We start from the raw sequence: 22,048 nt of genomic DNA, 5'->3' as shown, positions 1-22,048 counted from the left end.
CACCTCAGCCAGTCATCAGTCTGACCTCCCAGGTTTGAAACACCCCCCTCCCCCCCACCACTACGACAGCTCCAGCTTTGACAGCTCTCTGGTGAGGTAGGGGGAAGAGGAGAGAGGAAGGGGGATGGAGGGAGAGGAAGGGGGAGATAGAGAGGCTGAGAGAAGCGAGGAGAGAGGGAGGAGATGTGAGAGGGAAATGGAGATGGAGAGAGGAGATGGAGGAAAGAGGGTGGGGGGGAAGGAGGAAAGAGGGTGGGGGGGAGGAGGAAAGAGGGTGGGGGGCAATGTGAAGAGAGGGAGGGAGTGGAGATGGGAAGAGAGGAGTGGGTGGGAGGGGGGATAGGGAGAGAGGGCAAATGGGGAAAGAGTGAGGGAGGATGGGGAAGGAGGGAGGGCGGACAGGAAGGAGGGAGGGGGGATGGGGAGGGAGGGAGAATGGGGAAGGAGGGGGGGATGGGGAAGGAGGGGGGAGGGGGATGGGAAAAGAGGGAGGGAGGGGGGAATGGGGAAGGAGGGAGGGAGGGGGATGGGAAAAGAGGGAGGGAGGGGGGAATGGGGAAGGAGGGAGGGGGATGGGAAAAGAGGGAGGGAGGGGGGAAAGAGGGAGGGAGGGGGGAAAGAGGGAGGGAGGGGGGAAAGAGGGAGGGAGGGGGGAATGGGGAAGGGAGGGGAATGGGGGAGGGAGGGGATGGGGGAGAGGGGGATGGGGGAATGCGGGAGAGGGGAGGGATATGGAGAGAGGGATGGGATGGGGGAGAGGTGGGGGTGGGGAGATGGGGAGGGGGTGCGATGCTGTGTGTGTGTGTGTACATCATTATGAGTCACGGAGGGGGCGGGGCGGGGCTGAGGGGGCGGGGTCCCGGGGGGGCGGGGTCCCGGGTGGGCGGCGCCGCTAGCTCCACGTGGGGTCGTAGCCGCTCCAGTCCTCGGGCGGTGCCAGGTAGACGCGGCGGCCGCGGTACATGACGCTGACGACGCCGCGGTAGCCGGCGCGCGGCACCCCCGACTTGAGGTCGTCCATGACGCCGAGCGCCTTGGCGAAGGCCTTGAAGGTGTCGCGGGAGGTGTACTGCACGCGCACCCGCCGCAGCTCGGGCCGCTCGCCGCGCTGCAGCTCCTCGAGGCGCACGGCGGGCGCGCCGTACACCCGCCGCGCGAACGCCGGGTCGTACGCCTCCCGCGCGAGGTAGGACAGGTCGAGGCTGGCGAACGGCACGAAGCGCTCGCTCAGCTTGATGAAGCGCAGGTGCTGGTCGAAGAACTGGCCGTTGCTGACCCCGCGCCGCCCGAAGGTCACCGTGCGCGAGACCTCGGGCCGCACGCACGCGCGGCCGCGCCGCTGCGCCGGCCCGCGCATCCAGTCGTCCCAGAAGGCGGCGGGCCAGCGCGGCTCGAGCTCCTCCCAGGTGTCGCTCAGCAGCATCCAGCCGAGGCCCGGGAAGAAGTCGGTGCGGTGCAGCGCGTCGGCGCGCGCCGCCTCCACCATCTGCTCCTTGCCGTTGTCGTGCCACGCGGACGCGCACCACAGGCTCGGGTCGCGGCGCAGCAGCGGCAGCAGCGCGCGGAAGTACTCGAAGAAGTCCGGCGCCACCTCCAGGTCGTCCTCGAGCACCACGGCGGCGCGGTAGCGCAGCGCGCGGAACACCTGGTTGAGCGCCCAGCGGTAGTGCCGCGCGATCTTGTAGTAGCCGCGGAACTTGCGGTGCTCGGGCGGCACGCGCGGCTCGGACAGGTCCGGCTGGCGCAGGTGCACCAGCTGGTCGCCGTACGACGCGATGACGCGCGACGTCTCCTCGTGCCCGCAGTCCTGGCTCACGAGCACCGGGTAGAGCTCCTTGGAGGGGCGGTACTGCAGCAGCTTGTCCAGGCACCGCCGGATGCTGGGCCGGTCGCAGCCAATCACCAGCACCGGCAGCACCTCCTGCGCTTCCGGGATGATGACGACGGAGGAGGAGGAGGAGGGAGGTAGAGGAGGAAGGGGCGGGGCGGCGCCTGCGCCGTCAGCTCTCAGCCGCCAGAGCCCCTGGCGGTGCCGCTGGATCTGCTGCAGCAGCCGCTTCTGGTTCTCCAGCTCGGCCTCCACCTCCTCGGCCACCCGCACCACGTCGCGGGTCAGCTGCTCCGGGTCGGTGTCCTCCCCTCCTCCTGCTCCTCCAGCAGCAGCACCTCCTCCTGCAGCAGCTCCTCCCGACGGCGGCCGGCCCAGCAGGAAGAACAGCAGCAGCAGGTTCCAGCCGACGAACAGCAGCACGCCCCAGACGATGACGTTGGTCCGCCGCAGCATGTCTCTCTCAAACCCCCCCTTGCACACACCCGCACATGCACACGCTTTTCCAGCTTTGCTCCTCTTCCACCTCCACCACCACCACCAACAGCGGCTGGGTCAGTGCAACTCCATCAACCTGCAACGAAAGGGGTAGGGGGTGGAAGATACACGAAAGAAAGAGGAGAAAACAAAAAAGGGCAGGCGTAAATTTGCAAATAACTTACATTCCCAAAGCAAGTGGAGCAGCTATAACAACCACCACCATCGCCAAAATCAACGCTGGGAGTTTTAACCAGGTTTCAAACACGGAGGAGAAGGTGCTGAAGGCTCGAGGGCTTTCCTGAGTTGGGAATTTATGTTGCCCTGCTCCTCTCGGATGCTGCCTGACCTGCTGTGCTTTTCCAGCGCCACACTCTCAAGCACGGTGGGGAATGGCAGAGTGGGGACACACACGCTGGCTCTGTGGTTAGCGCCAGGGACCCAGGTTCGATTCCAGCCTGTCTGTGTGGATTTGCACATTCTCAGCGTGGGTTTCCTCCCACAGTCCGCAGAGGTGCACATTAGGGTGGTAGTCTTAGGTGCATTAGTGAGGGAAATGGGTCTGGATGGGTTACTCTTCAGGGGGTAGATGTGGACTGTTTGGGCTGAAGGCCCTGTTTCCACACTGTAGGGAATCTAATATCGCATGTGAACGTGTTGAAGTTTGAGAGAAAGTTACACCCTCTAGTTAGTTACTTACCTCAAATTACAACAGGATCTGGACCAGATGGGCCAATGGGCCGAGAAGGGGCAGATGGAGTTTAATTCAGATAAATGCGAGGTGCTGCATTTTGGAAAAGCAAATCTTAGCAAGACTTATACACTTAATGGTAAGGTCCTAGGGAGTGTTGCTAAACAAAGAGACCTTGGAGTGCAGGGTCATAGCTCCTTGAAAGTGGAGTCGCAGGTGGATAGGATAGTGAAGATGCCGTTTGGTATGCTTTCCTTTATTGGTCAGAGTACAGGAGTTGGGAGGTATGTTGCAGCTGTACAGGACATTGGTTAGGCCAGAATTATGGGGCAACTTTTTCACACAGAAGGTGGTATGTGTATGGAATGAGCTGCCAGAGGAAGTGGAGACTGGTACAATTGCAACGTTTAAGAGGCATTTGGATGGGAGGCATAGATGAATGGGAAGGGTTTGGAGGGACATGGGCCAGGTGCTGGCAGGTGGGACTAGATTGGGTTGAGATAGCTGGTCGGCATGGACTGGTTGGACCAAAGGGTCTGTTTCCATGCTGTACATCTCGATGATATGTATGAGAGAGAGAGAGAGACTCGCATGTTGACGTTTCAGAGTTAGATGCACACTGACATTTATGGAGTGCTGACCACAATCTGCCTGCTGCACTTTCCTCATTACTTCAACATAAAAGCTACTTTTCAGGAGAACCAACAAGGGTAGGACTTATACAAGTTAATAGCAGCACCCTGGGTAGTGTTGTCAAACAAACCTCGGGAGGGTTCAGGTACATCAAACTTTGAAATTTCCGTCACCAGTAGACAGGATGGTGAAGGTGGCGTTTAGCACACATACCTTCATTGGTTGGTGCTTTGAGGTTGTGCAGGATTCAGAAGATATTTTACCAGCATGTTACTAGGAGTTGAGGGTTAGAGTTTTGGACATATTGACACTGGTTTCAACTGTGCCCTCTAGTTACTGACGCAACTGTCACCACTATAACAATTTATATTTATATCGTGCCTTTAAAATAGTGAAATGTCACAAGATTCGTGGGCACATTTTTTTTTACACAATTACATGTTTATATGAACCACAATTTCATGTTCAAAGTGAGAGAGTTGGCGATTGTCCAATTTGGCTGGAATACAATTTTCTTAGTGCCCAGAGACGCGACACTGTAGAGATGCAAAAGGAAATTAAATATCCATACATAGATTACTGCACGCTAGTATATAGCTGGTATAAAGTAATCCAAAATGCCAACACAGAATATTAGCCTTTATCTGAAATAGGGAACAAGAATACAAGGGAAGGGACAGAAGCTATGTTCCAGTTGTAGAGAGCACGTTGTGAAATAATTCTCCCAAAGAATGCAATGGCTGGGCTGGGAGAGTATTGTTATTTTTAAAACTTGTAGCTTAGCCATAAGGAAAATGGGAAAGACTTTTATAAAGGATAGTGGAAATCTTTAACTCCCTTTCCCTCACAAACATTCTGGATTCTACGTCATAAATGGATTGATTGATTGGATTTATTGTCATATGTACCTAAGCACAGTGAAAAGCTTTGTTTGTGAGCAGTACAGGCAGACCATAGTAAGCAAAGAAATACAGATCATGAAATGAAAGAAAACTTGGACAGAGTAAGGCATACAGGTTACAGTGTGCCCAAGGCAAGATCCCATTAATAGGGTGAGCATTATTTGAAGTTAGAGAGTCCATTCAGTCTAATAAACAGCAGGAATTCTCAAGTCTGCATAGGCAGATAGTTTTTGGGATGCAGGCCGGCTGTGATCTAACCGTATGGTAGGGTAGCTTTCAGAGCTGAAGTGCTCTCCTTTTCATGTGGCTCTGTGGTAATGCCCCGGACTAATCTGCACTGTATATGCTCGGAGTTTGTTTGGATGGGAGAGCTCAGAGGGAGCTTTACACTTTTCCTAGTTTTTGATGGGACAAGCGTAAAAGGAGTTGTACTGACCCAAGTTATTCATGATCTGAAGGTGTTTGGTGGGATATTTTCACTACATAGCTAACCTGAGTTATACCTAATCCAAGTGTGTTTGATGGAACAACGAAAGTGGGAACTTTACTCTGTGTCAAATCTGGGATGCCAATATAAGATATACCACCATCACTGAAGGAACTCTCATACAATGTAAACAAGGAGCAAACCCAGTCACAGGGTTAATCTGTCCCAACAGGAATCAAACAAACGAACTGCCTGGACTAAGTTGCAGTCAGTGTGCAAGAGAAAAAGACAGTTCATGCAGAGTGTGTTACAGTTAAAGATAAATGGTGGTGACAGGGTTAAAAATGGATAGACTAGGCTCCCGGTTGAAGAGCAGCAGCTTTGGGGTTAATAGGAACAAGCAAAATAAGAGAATGGTTTATAAAGGGTTAATGAGGACACCCCAATCTCAGAGTACATTGTGTGACTTTGTTAATAGATGAGGCAGTTCGCATATGCCAATATCACACCCAGGCACTAATTCATGTAATTAGTTACTTCCCTGAATGACAATAAGCCTGTATCTATTGGTACTGATAATTATATTTACAAGGCAGCCCTGCTTCCAACAGCACGGCAACAAATTAAAACTGACAAAGATATGGCATCCAAATATTACGTAATTCAGGGAACAGTGTGTACACAAGGACTGGGGGAGTTCAGAAAGAAATCTGGAGACTGTCAGTAAATATACAGAAACGATTTCTGCAAATAACACTTCCTCTGCCTCATCTTTGATTCCCATGGTATTAAGTTAAACTCTAGGATTAACACCCTCCACCACCCACCCACACACCCCCATCCCTCCTTTCCATCTTCCCCTTCTACATTTTTAACTCTGACAATAGGAGTGTGGAAGTGGGCTCATTTTGACCCATTTTACATGGATGGTTAGATCAGATACAGAAACAGCTGAATGCAAGTCAGGAAGTCAGCAGAACAGCTTGCTAAGATATTAGGCAGCAACAATCCCCAAAGCTTCCTTCTTTCTCCCCCTCGTTCCCCTCTGTCCTCCCTTACCCACCGGTACTCTACTCATGTCTCTCACCCTATCCTTCGGTACTCACATTGGACTCTACCCACTGTTGGACCCTATTCGACGCCACTTGGCTGCCAAACCCACCGCTGATCCGGACTTGAAACAGAACCTGCCAGCCCAGAATATCCTCTCACCCAGTCAGATGTTGGAGGTTTCCGCACAATCTCTGCTAGATGTTGGGAGCACTGATATCTGACTCCCTCTAAGGATCATTTCAGGGAATCCTCTCAAGAAAACATGGTTGAAGTGTGAGTGCTGCCCTTTAATGGGGCCTCCAAGGGTGACAGGCCTCACTAATCACAGCTGTTCTACATCATTTCTGAACCCTCTTTCATTCAGCCAGGGACTAGCCAGCTGTTTCCCTTGTTTTCATTCCAAAAAAGCTCAAACAGCTCTGAAAGTAGGCACAACATGATTCCTGCAGAATTGCCTATTAGATATAAAATACTAGAACTTCAGGGAAGAGAAATAAAGAAATTCTTCACAGACTCTGCCTCTCGGACACCATTTTTATTGATAGACACCCTTAATACACCCTCCCTTTCCTACAACACCTTTCCATGCAAATACCACAGCTGCAACACCTGCTTGTTCACCCACTCCCTGAAGAGACTCCAAACACTGTATTCATTGCTCATGTAGTCTCTAGATTGGAGGGACCAAAATTGAGATAGACAGATTTTTAATCAGTAAGGGAATCGAGAGTCATAGGGATAAGGCAGCAAAGTGGAGTTGAGAATGATCAGAACTGCTAATACTATTGAATATTGGATCAGACTTGATTAGCTAAATGGCCTATCACTGCTCCTAATTTTTATGGTCTTATTAATGCAGACTGGGTCATTGCTTCACGGGATAGCTCTTCTGTTCAGTGTGCAAGTGGGACCCTGAGCTACCTGTCACTTACTTCAACATTTCATCTTGCTCCCATTCATCCCTTTCCATCTAGGCTCAGTTGCAATGTCGGAACATTGAATTCACAGACCCACGAACTCAACACTGCATTCACCATGTTTAGATTGCATCCTCCACTCCCATTTTTAATGTGTTTATTAACTGGTTTATGTCTTACTTTTCTTCGTTTTTCCCTCATTTCCTCGACTTGCTTTCGGAATGTAGCTATTCGGAATTTTGCCATTTACACCTGCCGTAAACATGTCCAAGAGAGACAGGCAGTGGCAATAGTTTTGTCCTTGGAAAGATAATCAAGGGACCCAGTTTAACACTCTCTTCCAATGAAAACATTTGCAGTATTTATAATCATATACACATCTACCAAGATTCTGCCCACTCAACTTGTCTGTATCCTTCTATAGACACTGTCATCCTCAGTACCTGCCTTCCCACCAAGTAATATGGGCAAAACACAGGCAAGTGGGACTAGTTTACTTTGAGAAACTTGGTCAGCACGATGAGTTGGATCAAAGGGTCTGTTTCCATTCTGTATCTGAATCCTGCTATTGGGCTACATGTGAGTCCAGGCCAAAACAATGTGAACGATTCTTGATCATCCTCTGAAATGGCCTAACAAGTCGTTGTATCTGACCATGCAAAGTCTGATAAAAGGAATTAAACTGGACAGACACTGATTGTTTTCCCCCTCAACATTCTGGGAATACTATCAGAGACTTGTGTTCCGTATCTCACTACACCACTAGTCAAGCAGTTCCAATACAGGTGGAAGGCAGAGTCAGGAAACAACATCAGTAAACCTAACTGTCATGATCGGGGGGGGGGGGGTCAAAATTCAGAAGGCTGTCAAGCAACAGCCTAGTCACATGCATGGAATTGTATCTTACAAGACAGTGTCCCAGGCAAAACCAATCCCAAGTTGGCAGTAGAGTGATATATGATCAGGAGGGAGACACCCTGATAGTCCTCAACATTAATTCTGGATCTCAAAGTCTCAGGTCCAATATGGACATTTAAACACCTTGCTGATTTTCATATCCCCTTCCTTCATTAATAAAAGAAGTTTCCTTCATGTTGAACACAACTTGGAGGAAGGAGAACAAAGACAAAGGTATATCTGTGTAGGGACTTCCACGTCCATCACCAAGAGTGGCTTGGTAGTACCACTACTGACTCTCCAAGCTGGCGGAGTTGTAAACAAAATATATGCTAGACTAGGTGTGCAGAAGGTGGCAAGGAAACCAACAAGAGGGAAAAATGTATTTGACTGCATCCTCACCAATCTGCCTTTTCAGCTGCATCTGCCACATGGCAGTGTTGTCAGGAGTGACCGGGGCACAGTCCTGGCGGAGATGAACTCACATTTCAAACATATTGCAACGTACTATGTGGCAACCATGCTGAGCAGGTTAGATTTTAACTAGATCTAGCAATTCAAGCCTGGTCATCCACGAGACACAGCGAGACAATTGCAGTCAGCAGAGCTGTCTTCAACCACAATCTGTAAGCCCATAGCCTGGTAAATCCCCCATGTTAACATTACCATCAAGCCGGGGAATTAGTGAAGTTTCACCAGAAGCAGCACTAGGATATAACCTAAAGATAAAAAGTATTAACCTGGAGAAGGTATAACAACAGTCTGCAGAGGAACCTTAATTATCCTAACATTTGATTTTCCAAACAAAATACTCCCCATCCATGCTGTTTGAATAATTGAGGTTCCCCTGTGTTTGCATACCAAGGACACAAGCCAAGCTAAATGATTCCATGTCACTGGATCAGATCTACACTCTGTAGTCTTGCTACATCCAGTAATAAATGGTGCTGGATAAAATAAACAACTCACTAGGAGGAGGGACTCTCTTCAATTATCCCCATCCTCTACTAGTGAACCCCAATGTCTGTGTTGGTTTGTTAAACTCTTTGCTTTCAGGGGCAAGGTGGGGAGGCAGGCTGTATCAGCTGGATATGGGAAAGGGAATTGAACTCATCTAGCCAACTAAGTAAAATTGTGACCATTTTACCCTCCAAAGGATCAATAAATTATCATGTTCGGTTCATCACCTGATCTATGTTGGGGAGATCTCATTTTCCCCATCTATCTAAGACGAGGAGATCAGTTTGACAAGTCAGTGAAGGGCTCTCTGACAACTTGGATCACACGGTGCCTGCTGTGGCTCTGGGCTAACACTTTCGTCCCAAGAGTCAGATCATCATTAGTTTGAGGACAGCTTCACAGAGAGGTGCACGCAAACTAAACGGACACTCCAGTGCAGTACCAAAGGAGTAGGTGGTGTCAGAGATACCACCTTATGGATGAGAAGTTAAACAAAAGCACTATCAGTCTCCTGTTGTGGAGTTAGGAGATACTGCCACACACTGTGAACTCGCACGTTTCCTGGTTATACCTTAATCAGCTTCACTAAAAGAGATTAGTGATCATCACTGCTGTTCATTACTCTGTACAGTGGAGCTGACACATTTCCAACATTGGACACGTTTCAAATGTTTAATCAGCCAAGAGAAGCTCAGAGGATCTGAAAAGCACTTTAAAAGCGCAAAGCCATATTTCGTTCATAGCTTTAAACAATGCTACACCTAAAGAATATACCAAGCAAATGAAAAAAAGTTAAACCCAAAACATGAGGGAGTTACTGGTTTGCTGCAGTGAATCTCTAGTTCTGTTAGTCAAATTCTCAGTGGCAGTATCTGGTTACAATCTATGCCTGATACATTAAGTAGTTAAACAGCGTGAGAGAGCTGGAAACAGGATATGGACACAAAACCAACAACACATGACATACAAAAACATACACACCCCCTGAAAATATACCCAGAAAAACACTTTAAACCAGTGACACAGCTCCACACCAAACAAAAAGCCTAAAACAAATCCAGAGGCTTGAAGCAAACTAAAGCAAAACCAGTGACACACACCTAAAGAGCAAACCAAAACACATTCTACATTTACACGTGTACACAAACACAAAACCAAGAACAGTTGGGTTCCCATGTAGAAACGCACATCAAAGCTCAGAACCTAGGTACTCAACAGTGACACGGAAACCAAAGACACAAGCAACGCACCCGTACGCACAGAAACAAAACCACGCAACCAGATGCACAAAAACAACCAGTATGTACACACATACACCCAGGTACACTTGTATGCACACACCCTGAACTAAAAACAAACCAAGCTAAACACCCAGCTGCACAGGGAATCAAATTCACACCCCAGAGAGTCAGAACCAAAAAACACATCCAAATGAGAATCAGAGCTGCAGATTAAAAGCAAGAGAGTATGTGAGAAAAGACAGAATAGGAAACAGAAACCACACATGGTCAGTGAAGCTTTTTATGTTCAATTGGGCTGGTTTCCAGGGAAGTAGAAACATGTTGCATATCTAATTACATCTCAGGGACAGGAGGTTTAGGAGAGAAAGGAGGATCTGAAACTGATGCTGGAACTTGAACGAAATTAAGCTACCATCTGGCAAATTGCTAACCCCCAGAACCTGCTTCTGTTAAACGTTCACAGGTGTTAGATTACCTCAAATGGTCCCACGTAAAAAGGGGATTGGCAGGAGCCTCCTTTCAAAGGATGAAGATCTCAATCAGACTGCTGTCTTACGTTATCTGAACCTGATTCCACAATAGCAGTCACTACGTACAGTGCTGGGACAAACTTATTAATAACTGGGCAGCTGGGAAAAAGCACACCAAGTGTTGTTGAACCAGCAGCTGGAGAGCAACACTGAAGAAGGAATCCATAAGGTGTACTGGCAGGAGGCGGCCATTTGGCCCACCGAATCTGCTGCGCCATTCAGTGAGACCGTGTCTGATCTGATCACCCTCAATTTCACTCTCCTGACTTTAGTTTTGGTCTGTTTCACTGTGTCCATTTCAACATCAATTCACACACACCCTTTCACTGAAGGAGAAACCAGAGCCAAAGATAGGAAATCCTACACGATGGACAAGAACTTTCACTCCATGGGCATGGGCCAAGGAGTTCCCCATGGCTCGGCAGTGAGCACTTACAATTCCTGATTCCAATGCAGGCCCAGTCTGCCTTCCCAAGTGGATGTAAAAGGATCCCATGGGGAAATAATTTAAAAAAAAGATAACATCTTCTCAGCGTTCGGGCTAATATTTCTGGACTAACACCACCTTAAAAAGAAAAATAAGTGCTGTCTACCTGCCTGCATTTAAGTGTAATTTTGTGTGTGTGCACTGTAAAGTGCTTTATGGAGCCTGAAAAGTACTATATCAATGCAAGCTTTTCTTTCAAATGCTGCCAACTCATCCTTTGGGCCGGGCCACTGCCAGCCAGACTGTGCTACAATGGTCGTTCGTGGAAATTAGTTAGTCTGTGCAGAACTGCTCCTGACATTTATTTTTTGCTTCTCTTGCTAGCAGGGGCCACTGGAGTTGCAGACACAGGACATCCTGACCGATCCCAGTGTGCAGTCACAGGCGAAACTGGGGGCATCCAGTCACTCCAGCACACACAATCCCTGCCAGGGAGATCCAGCACACATTCTGGGGGCGAGGCAAGCCCTGGTGGCAGCAGGGAACAGAACAATTCCAGTACCCATCACACAACAACAACGCTGGCTTCCCAGCAGACCCCCACCACCAAATGCACCGTGACCAGAAGCCAGAGGGCAGGATCTCCTCCCAGCCCCAGGAGCATCCGCAGCGACTGATCCTACACAACTACTGCACACACTTTACAAGTGATGCGTTAAAATGCAAAAGCCGCATGCGAACATTAAAGGGGGAGGGGGTGGGTGGGGGGGAAGAGGCTTTGAAAAGGGTCTACTACCCCAGAGTGCCACACGTTGACAAGTGAAAGAAATCTAAAACGCACCTTCAGGGGAACGTGGGGATGGCCAGGGGAGGCTGGGCGATGAAGGCATTAAAAAGTTCACACACATTAAAAAGTTTCTAAACCACTCTCCCCAGAGAGGAAGTGCAATTTTTTTTTTACATACTGGCTACCAACTCGGTCATAGTCCAACGATCGCGGCTCTCTCTCACTCCTCATTGCCTACTGCCGGCTATTCTGAAATCTTGTCCAAGCGACACCAGAATAAAACGTTTGGGAACAGACTAGGTGCTTCGGGGAAGTTGGAGGGAGAGGGAGGGGAGAGAAAAAAAAGGCTGATGGAAGGGAAGCAGCTTCCAGACCGAGTTCTTTATTTCTTGACGTCAGACTTTGTGCTGTGCACAACTTTGAATGAATACAATCTGCCACTCCCTGTCTGGGGTGAACAGAACTGCCTGGTCAGCTCAGCGAAGGTGCACGACATTCCTGGCTGCACGCATCACCAGATTTCCACCTCCAAACTAACAAATAAAAACCCCAACACCGTGGCACAAACCTCTTCGACAACAACAACAACAACTTGCATTTACAGAGCATCCTCAATGTACAGCGAGGGCCCCGAGGTGTTAACTGTATAAATTAAGCATATACTAAGTACATGATTGGTTGGTTCTCAGTCACGCCGGAATTTAAATTTGATCAGTCTTCTTTCTTGAAAATAAATTGTTATGGTACCCCTACCTAAGACTCAGTAGTTTAACGCAAGAACACTTCTTAGGAATGAGGGGTGACCGTACAGAAGTTTTAAAATCATGAAGGGGCATGCATAGGGTGAATAGTCAAGGTCTTTTGTCCCCCAGAGTAGGCTAGTTCAAAACTAGAGGGCATTGGTTTAAGGTGAGAAGGGAAAGACTTAAAAGGGACTGAAAGGGCAACTTTTTCAACAGAGTGGTGCGTGTATGGAATGAGCTGCCAGAGAAAGTGGTGGAGGCAGAGACAATTACAACTTTAAAAGGCATCTGCATGGGTATATGAACAGCAAGGGTTTAGAGGGATATGGGCCAAGTGCTGGCAAGTGGAACCATATTAATTTCGGATATCTGGTCAGCATGGACGAGTTGGACCAAAGGTACCGTTTCTATGTTGTGAATCGCTATGACTCTGTGAACAGACATCCTCCCAAAGGTGTGGAGCCTAGTTGTGAGTACACTGCTGCGCACAAATTGACTGCCGCACATGCTATCTTACCAGAGACTCCACTTCATGTACCTCCCTGGTCACACAGTGCCTTGGAAGATCCTGAAGTTCTGATAGGTGCTACAGAAATGCACCTATGTGTTTTCCATTCTTTTTATTTGGATCAGTGTATCATGAGGGGAAATAAAGGCAAAAGTAGGGAGTTTATTCGTCCTTTATATAGGGTGCTGATGAGACTACTGCCGTACTGTGTATAATATTGATCTCCTTGGCTAAGGAAGGATGCAAGTGAGTTGGAAGTACTTCAGAGAAGCTTATAGACTAACCACTGGAATGGGTAAGTTGCATTACCAGGAAAGACTGGACAAGTTAAGCTTGTAACTGCTCAAGTTCAGAAGAGTAGGGATCTTCACAGGGTGGATGTGGGAAGGATTTCTCTTGTGTGAGAATCTGGGAGTCACTGCTTAAAAATAAGGGGGTCACCCATTTAACACAGATGAGGAGAATTTTCTTCTCTCAAAGTCAGAGAAACTTGAATGTCAAAGTATATAAAGCTTAGGACTGTTTAAAATAAAAAAAAGCTTATGGCAGATACCAAGGGCAGAGTCCGTGTTAGAGTATAAGAAAAAAAGTGCAGGGATGAATTTAAAAGGAAATTATGAAACTAAGAGAAGGATCAGAGCAGCAGAAATATGGGAACACCACCACCAGCAAGTTTCCTTCCAAACACTCATTGTCTTGACTTGGGAATATATCACTGTTCCTGTGTCTCTGGGTCAAAATCCATCTCTAATGGCATTGTGGGTTTAGCTACATCAAGTGGACTGCAGTCATTAAAACCTTTGAGCGTGGGAGTTGGGATATTATGTTGAGGTTGTACAAGACATTGGTGAGGCCTCTTCTGGAGTACGGTGTGAAGTTCTGGTCACATTGTTATAGGAAGGATATCATTAAGCTGGAGAGGGTTCAGAAGAGATGTACCAGGTGTGGAAGGTTCGAGTTATAAAGAAAGGCTGGGACTTTCTTTCACTCCAGCAGAGGAGGTTGGGACTTGACGTTATGAAATTTATACAGTACTGAGGTATAATGGTAGCTGTCTTTTCCCTAGGATGCAGGATTTCAAGACTAGGGAGCACATTTTTGTGGTGAGAGGAAAGATTTTAAAAAAGACATGAGGGGCAATTATTTTTACACAGAGAGTGGTTCACGTGTGGAATGAACTTCCTAAGGAATTGGTGGATGTGGGTAAAATGACAAAGTTCAAAAGACATTTGGATAGATACATGAATAGGAAAGAATTGGAGGGATGTGAGCCAAGACCAGGCAGGTGTGATTAGTTTAGTTTAGGATTATGTGCAGCATAAACTGGTAGGACTGAAGAGTCTGTTTCTATGCTGCATGATTCTATTACTGAGATATGAAAATTGGTAAGGCATTAAATGATGATCAGTGGACATCAGGTGAACAGACAGCAACAAATGGAATCCTAGAGAGAGTGCAGAGGAGATTTACCAGGATACTGCTTGTGCTAGAGGGTCCAAACTATGAGAAAAGGTTGGATAGGCCTGGGGTTAACCCCTCTGGAGTGGCAAAAGTGAAGGAAGACCGATAGAGATCTGCAAGATTAAAAGTACATTGATAGGAATGCAATTTTTCCATTATAGAGAGGTTAATAACCAGAAGGTGTAGATTTAATGTAAGAGGTAGAAGGTTAAGATGGGAATTGAGGAGAAGTCTTTTCACCCAGAGGGTGTGGAGAGTCTGGGTTTATAAAATCATGAGGGGCATTAGATAAGATAAATAACAAAAAGATCTTTTCCTTAGGGTGGGTGAGTTCAAAACTAGGGGGCATACTTTTACAGTGAGAGGAGAAAGATTTAAAAGTGACCTGAGGGGCAACTTTTTCCATAGAGAGTGGTTTGTGTGTGGAATGATCTGCCAGAGGAAGCGATAGTTGCAGGTACAGTTACAACATCTAAATGACATCTCGACAGGTACATGGATAGGAAGAGTTTAGAGGGATATCGGCCAAATGCTGGCAAATGGGACTGGCTGAGGGGTGACCTTATAGAGGTTTATAAAACCACGAGGGGCATGGATAGGGTAAATAGACAAAATCTTTTCCCTTGGGTGGGGGAGTCCAAAACTAGAGGGCATAGATTTAGGGTGAGAATGGGAATAATTTAAAACAGGCCTACGGGATAACTTTTTCAAACAGATGGTGGTACATGTATGGAATGAGCTGCCAGAGGAGGGTGGGTCAATTACGACATTTAAATGGCATCTGGGAATATGAATGGGAAGGGTTTAAAGAGATATAGGCTAATTACTGGCAATTGGGACTAGATTAGGTTAGGATACCTGGTCACATGGATGTGTCGGACCAAAGGGTCTATTTCCATGCTGTACATCTCTATGACTCTAGTTTAATTAGATTAGATTAGATTTCCTACAGTGTGGAAACAGGTCCTTCGGCCCAACCAGTCCACACTGACCCTCCAAAGAGTAACCCACCTAGACCCATTTCCCTCTGATGAATGCACCGAACACTATGGGCAATTTAGCACGGCCAATTCACCTAACCTGCACATCTTTGGATTGTGGGAGGAAACTCACACAGACACAGGGAGAATGTGCAAACTCCACACAGACAGTCGCCTAAGGCTGGAATCAAACCTGGGACCCTGGTGCTGTGAGGCAGCAGTGCTAATCACTGAGCCACCATGCCACTCGTGGGGAAACTTGGTCAGCATGGATTGGTTGGACCGGAAGGTCTGTTTCTGTGCTCTGACTGAGTCAGAAATTCTTTGGCTCTGGAGGATATGGTTCAAGAGCTACAAAACGATGTTAGTATAGTTAGAGCTGTGCTGCTTGACAAGTACACAATGGGCCAATTGGCCTCTTTCGATGCTGTATAAATTTATGAGTCTATGGAATTCTCTTCCTCAAAAAGGTGGTGAAAGCAGAATCCTTGAAGGCTTTTGAGGCAGAGTGGGTGAAAGGTCATCAAGGTTGGTGGGAATGTTCAATAATTAGATCAGTCTTGATTTTATTGATTAAAGCAGTGTCAAAAGATTGCATGCCCTCAAGAAGGGTCCTAAAGGAGCAGAGGAAGGCAAGGAGTTTAAGGGAGATAGTTCCAGAGCTTGGAGCCTACCTGAAGACATGGAAGTCAATGGTGCGGCAAAGAATTTGAGGGACATACAAGAGGCATGGACTGCAGGAGAACAGTACCCTCAAAAGTCTTTAGTGCTGCAGAGACAGGGAAGGGTAAGGCAATAAAGGGTTTTGAAGAAAAGAGATAGCACAGTGTCTCAGTGGTTAGCACTGCTGCCTCACAGCAACAGGGACTGTCTGAGTGGAGTTTGCACATTTTCCACATGTCTGTGTGGGTTTCCTCTGGATGCTCTGGCTTCCTCCCTGTGGAAAGTGATGCAGATTAAAGTGGCTTGGCCATGCTGAATAGCCCATAGTGTCCAAGGATGTGCAGGCTAGATGGATTAGCCTGGGAAATACAGGGTAGGGGGTGTGGATCGCTCTTTGGAGGGTTGGCATGGACTCAGTGGGCTGAATGGCTTGTATCCACACTGTAGGGATTCTCTGGATGAGAATGTCCTTCCACAGTGCTGAGTGCAGTGAGTCTGGCGACAGTGTGAACCATCCTACCCAGCACTGTGAGAACACATTGATGATTACACTGTGCACAATAGCTCAAATCAGTAGCAATGTAACCCCACAGACTGTAGGTCTGTACTCCATTGGAAACTGCGTGGGTTAGGTCAGGATAAGACTTGGCCACAGGTCTCTACCCCCAATTTAAACGTTTATCACATGAAGAATGGGCACAGCGGGTAAGTGACATCTGTGGACCTTATTCCTAACATTTTAGGGTGGTGTAAAGCTGGGATTAGCACAAAACAGGCAGGGAGGGGATAGGAAAATAAAATGAACAGTAAAGGGTTAAGGGACTATGGAATGCATTATGCATAACTGTCAAGTCAGTCACGGCATTTGTGAAACACTTATCTAATTTCCTCTTAAATATCGTGATTGTCTTGCAGAAAACAATTATCAAAGGGGGGTCAAAGAAAACAGCCATTATTGGCTCAATCACCCACAGAGGAGCTAGGAACAGTGCAAGGGTCAAAATAGCAACCATATGTTCTTGAACAGCACTGACTCATTGTGGGCATTATATACGTGTACATGTCCACTGTAATGTTTTTAGTGGGGCCAGTCTATGATCAAATGCTTCAGAGGAGTTCCTTGGAACAGCAGGAAGCCATGTGAGCTTAGTCTGTCTTTCATTTATGGCTTATTTATATTTTAAATTCCAGCTTGGATCGCTGACCTTTAACAATTCCAATTAATCCACACCCCTTTACAGGTTTTTTTTTGGGTGGGGGAGGTGGGAGAAATGGAGAGAGAGAGAAGGTGGGGACAGAGCTCCTGATTGCTCTGAACAGCCTGGATTTTATGGACTGTTATGGACTCCCCGCTTCTACTTCACAAATGAATAGTTTCTCCACATCCACCCAAATAGTCTCAAATAGCCACAAATTAAATCTTGTACAAATTACTACAAACTACCCGACAATCTTCTGTGCTGCAGGAAATACAATCCTGGTCTACGCAACCAGTCCTTGTAATTTTAAGCCTTGATTAGCAGGGCTCTGGTAACAGAAATATGCACCACTGATTGAAGGCAGTTCAGAGACACAACGTACCACATTGGCACGCTGAGTTTTGATCGTCCTGACACAGGAAACTGTCCATTCACTGCCTTCACCAGAGGACAGCGAGTGTAACTCGCTGTGTGCACGTCTCTGTCTCTCTCGCTGCAACTCTGTTCGGGTCTCTCCCTCTGTGGTCTGGAACACCTGCAGCATGGCTTGTAAACACTAGCACTCACTCAGCGAGCCCATGACGTGGAAAGAACTGAAAGGCTTTCCGGCTCGCGTATTTACAAAAGCACCTCAGACCGGCTCAGAAGTGCTGTTCTGAAGCACCGCCACGAGGAACATAGAAGCAGCCACTTTGCGCACAGGAACCCTGTCCAAACCTCCCACAAACGATAAAGTGATAATGACCAGCCCATTGGGCTCAAGGCCAGAGGTGTACCCCCATGCAAGTGAGTATCAGAAAGCTGCAAAGAAGAGAAGGCCTGGACTTCATGAGCTGGCTGGCCAGGGGGTTGCATGTGGCCCACAGAAGCAGCTTGGAGATGTTTTTAAAGCAGGCGCTGCACATCACAAAGACTACTTTTTAACACATACAACCAATGCACTACTTGGTGGAGGGGGAAGGGTGAAGAGCTGGAAGATGGAGGTAGGAACTGCAGTGAAATGAGCAGAGTCCCAGCCAGTCTCACAAATGAAACTGCTATCTGAAGGTGCAGCACAGAGACAGACACACACACAAAGCAAAAAAGAGTGGCCAGGCAGAGGGCGAGAGGGGGCGTCTGATAGTGTAGAGGTACATGACACAGAGGAGAGGAGGGGGTGCAAGGCTCAGAGAGGGGATGGAACAAATGAGAAATCACACGAGTGAAACACAGCACTAGTAAAGGAGCGTGCAAGCAAGCAAGACAGGACAGCAGCCAGCAGAAAATGCAGGTGGTACACAACTCAAAACACTGGAGAGCAAACAATCTCAGGGTGAAACTGAAACTCATAGCCCCCTGTCCTAATTACAAATGCTGAAAAGGAGTTCGATACCTTAACGCCTGCTGCAGATCCCAGTCACCCAGGGGCACGATATTAAACCGTTAATGGTTGGTCACAAGCACATGACCTAGGAAAGTTTCATTAGTGCTGTTGTACAGTCACCAAATCGTCAGCAATAACTAGAAGAAAAACAATATGCCTTAAAATAGTACACACTATCTACGATTACCCAGGTGCTGTATGACTGACTCAGCCAAAGTTTACACTAGTTGATGACTGATCACTTTGTAATTGGCTAACCTGCATGTCTTGGTCAGTGGACACAGGGCTTAAAGTCTAACTCCCTTACACATTAACCAAAGGGAAGAGCAGAACACAAGTTTTTGCACCGTGACTGCTGAAGGAAACACAACTGAACCTGTTTGCTGTTACTGTCAGAGATAATGCTCCTCAGATGCTGCCTGAACTGCTGTGCTCTTCCAGCACCACGAATCCAGAATCTGGTTTCCAGCATCTGCAGTCATTGTTTTTACCTATCAGAGATAATGTCCTGTCCAGAGAAAAAAAAATTAAAGAACTTGCACCTATAGTGTGCACAATGAATGTTTGGACCTTACGCACAATTAAGGACTTTTAACTTTCTAAAAGGTGGCAGCCATTCTAAGCACAGAATAGTTCCATAGCCATGTGATAATGTCCTGTTGATGCTAATGCTTTTTTCATAAATGTTATGTTGGCTGAGGGCTAACTAATTTAGTGCAGCACGGTGGCTCAGTGGTTAGCACCGCTGCCTCACAGCACCAGCGTCCCAGGTTCAATTGCTAAATTGCCCATAGTGCTAGGTGCATCATTCAGAGGGGAATGGGTCTGGGTGGGTTACTCTTTGGAGGGTCAGTGTGGACTGGTTGGGCTGAAGGGCCTGTTTCCACACTGTCGGGAATCTAATCTAATCTAATTCCCCATCAACTTTGCAGCAGTTATCGTGGTATCTTTTACATTCACCGTATAGGGCAGACATAGACTAAGTTTAGTCTACTCATCTGAAAATGCAGCACTTCCTCATCTGAACTGAGCTATCAGCAGAGAGAGCCACCTTTTAAACCAAATGAGGAGTGATGAATCAACTCTACTCTTTTTAACCCCTCTATCAGTCAGAACAAATATCTTTAATTCTTTCCAGCAAGCAGCTTTAATGCTCTTCATTTGAAACATAGTATAAGACCAAACTAAAAAGCGGATTTGAACAACAGAAAGAGGTATTTTGTTATTTACTAACTGAAGAAAAATAATAAAACTTGACATCAAACATTTGTGGTTGGCTCAGTGGTTGGACTGTTGCCTCACAGAACCAAGGTCCCATGTTTGATTCCAGCCTCGGGTAACTGTCTGCGGGGAGTTTGGATTTCCTCTGGGTGCTCCAGTTTCCTCCCACGGTCCAAAGATGTGCAGGTTAGGGTGAATTGGCCATGCTAAGTTGCCCATAGTGTTCGGGGATGTGTAGTTGAGGTGTATTAGTCAGGGGTAAACGTCGAGTAATAAGGTAGGAGAGTGGGTCACTCTTCGGAGTGTGTACTTGTTGAGCTTGGTTCCACACTGTAGGGATTCTATGCGCAGGTTGTGGGGGGATCTGACCATGCTAAATTGCCCAGAGTGTTCAGGGATGTGTACGTTAGCAATGTGAAATGTAGGATTACAGAGATAGGGTAGGGGAATGGGTCTGGGCGGGATGCGCATTGAGGGTTGGTGTGGACTTGTTGGGCCAAATGGCCTGTTTCCATATTATAAGGATTCTATAAAAAAATACACACACACGCAGATATAAAGTTTAAAAAAAGGAGTATGTGACTTGTATTAAACAAGAAGGTCAAGAATGTGCAGTTTTTTAAAAAAAAGGTGCTTTGAATCTTTGAAATGTTAAATTTTAACCTGTGACTGCGGTTGTTTAGTTGACGTCCTGTATACTCAAATACTGGCAAATATCTAAATATCCTTGAGCTCTTGGTGAATTTCCAATTCACTTTGTTATTGTTTACTGTTATGAGGCGCTGAGGAATACAGGCATGGAGTGAGGGAGAACGTTTGACTTAGCGTCACACAGCACAGAAACAGACCCTTCAGTCCAACTAGTCCACACCGAACATAACCCCAAACTAAACTAGACCCACTTGCCTGCTCCTGGCCCACATCCCTCCAAACCTTTCCTATTCATGTACTTATCCAAGTGTCTTTTAAACATTGTAACTGTATGTACATCCACCACTTCCCCTGGAGGTTCACTCCACACACCAACCACCCTCCGTCTAAAATAATTTGCCCCTCATGTCTTTTTTAAATCTCTCTTCCCTCACCTTAACAATATGCACCCTAGTCTTGACATTGCACATACGAGGGAAAAATAACACCTGCCGTTAATCCTATCTACACGCCTCGTGATTTTATAAACTTCTGTAAGGCCACCTCTCAACCTTCTACGCTCCAGGGAAATAAGTGCCAGCCTCATCTAGCCTTTCAAACTCAAATCCTCCATACTCTGCAGCATCCTGGCAAGGTTCTTCTGAGTTCTCTCTTGCTCAACAATATCCTTCCAAATTAGGGCATCCAGAACTGGATGCAGTATTCCAGAAGGATGTTGCCAGGAATTGGGAGGGCTCCCGCTATACAGAGAGGCTGAAAAGGCTGGGGCTGTTTCCCCTAGAGTGTCAGAGGCTGGAGAGTGACTTCATAGAGGTTTATAAAATTATGAGGGGCATGTATTGGGTAAATAGGCAAGGTCGTTTCTCTGGGGTGGAGGAGTTCAGAACTAGAGGCCATAGGTTTAAGGTGAGAGGGGAAAAATTTAAAAAGGGACCTAAGGGACAACTTCAGGGTACCGCATGTATGGAATGAGCTGCCAGAGGAAGTGGTGGAAGCTGGAACAATTAAACATTTAAAAGGCATCTGGATGGGTATATGAATAGGAAGGGTTTAGAGGGATATGGGCTAAGTGTTGGCAAATGGGTCTAGATTAATTTAGGATATCTGGTCAGCATGAACGAGTTGGACCAAAGGGTCTGTTTCCATGTTGTACATCTTGATGACTCTAGAAGAGACCTCACCAATGTCCTGTACAACCTCAACATGATGTCCCAACTCCTACATGCAGGGGTCTGAGCGATTAAGACAAACCTTTTTGACTACCCTGTCTACATGTGATGAAAACTTCAAAGAATTAAGTATCTGAATCCTTACATCTATCTGTTCTGCAACACCACCTAAGGCCCTACCATTAATTGTACAAGTCCTGGCCCTGCTTCTGTGTATTAAAATTCCTTTTTTCCTTCTCTGCTCTGACCATAAGCTGTTCTCTTGAAATACATTGAACTTGGGTGTTTCCACATCAGCGGTCACGGTTTTTAAACCAGCT

The 22,048-nt window shown here is 47.0% G+C and overlaps 1 protein-coding gene across 7 annotated transcripts in view; it reads right to left on the bottom strand.

Moving 5' to 3' along the window:
- Positions 1 to 690: 690 nt before the first annotated feature.
- mgat1b (alpha-1,3-mannosyl-glycoprotein 2-beta-N-acetylglucosaminyltransferase b) overlaps positions 691 to 22,048 on the bottom strand; it is a 35,672-nt gene continuing 14,314 nt past the window's right edge. For 3 of the 7 annotated variants that reach the window (XM_060850838.1, XM_060850842.1, XM_060850844.1), the window contains one exon: positions 691 to 2,402. In XM_060850838.1, coding sequence (XP_060706821.1) covers positions 893 to 2,284 — 1,392 coding nt within the window. In that variant the 5' untranslated portion in view covers positions 2,285 to 2,402 and the 3' untranslated portion in view covers positions 691 to 892. Of the gene's footprint in view, positions 2,403 to 3,005; positions 3,065 to 11,824; positions 12,186 to 22,048 lie in introns of those variants that run through there. The other 4 variants (XM_060850839.1, XM_060850841.1, XM_060850843.1 and 1 more) reach the window with 4 other exon arrangements.

The sequence above is a fragment of the Hemiscyllium ocellatum genome, chromosome 35, assembly GCF_020745735.1.
Source record: "Hemiscyllium ocellatum isolate sHemOce1 chromosome 35, sHemOce1.pat.X.cur, whole genome shotgun sequence".
Taxonomy (NCBI): domain Eukaryota; kingdom Metazoa; phylum Chordata; class Chondrichthyes; order Orectolobiformes; family Hemiscylliidae; genus Hemiscyllium; species Hemiscyllium ocellatum.
Note: the sequence above shows the minus strand (reverse complement) of the source record. Positions and strands in the feature narration are given on the sequence as shown.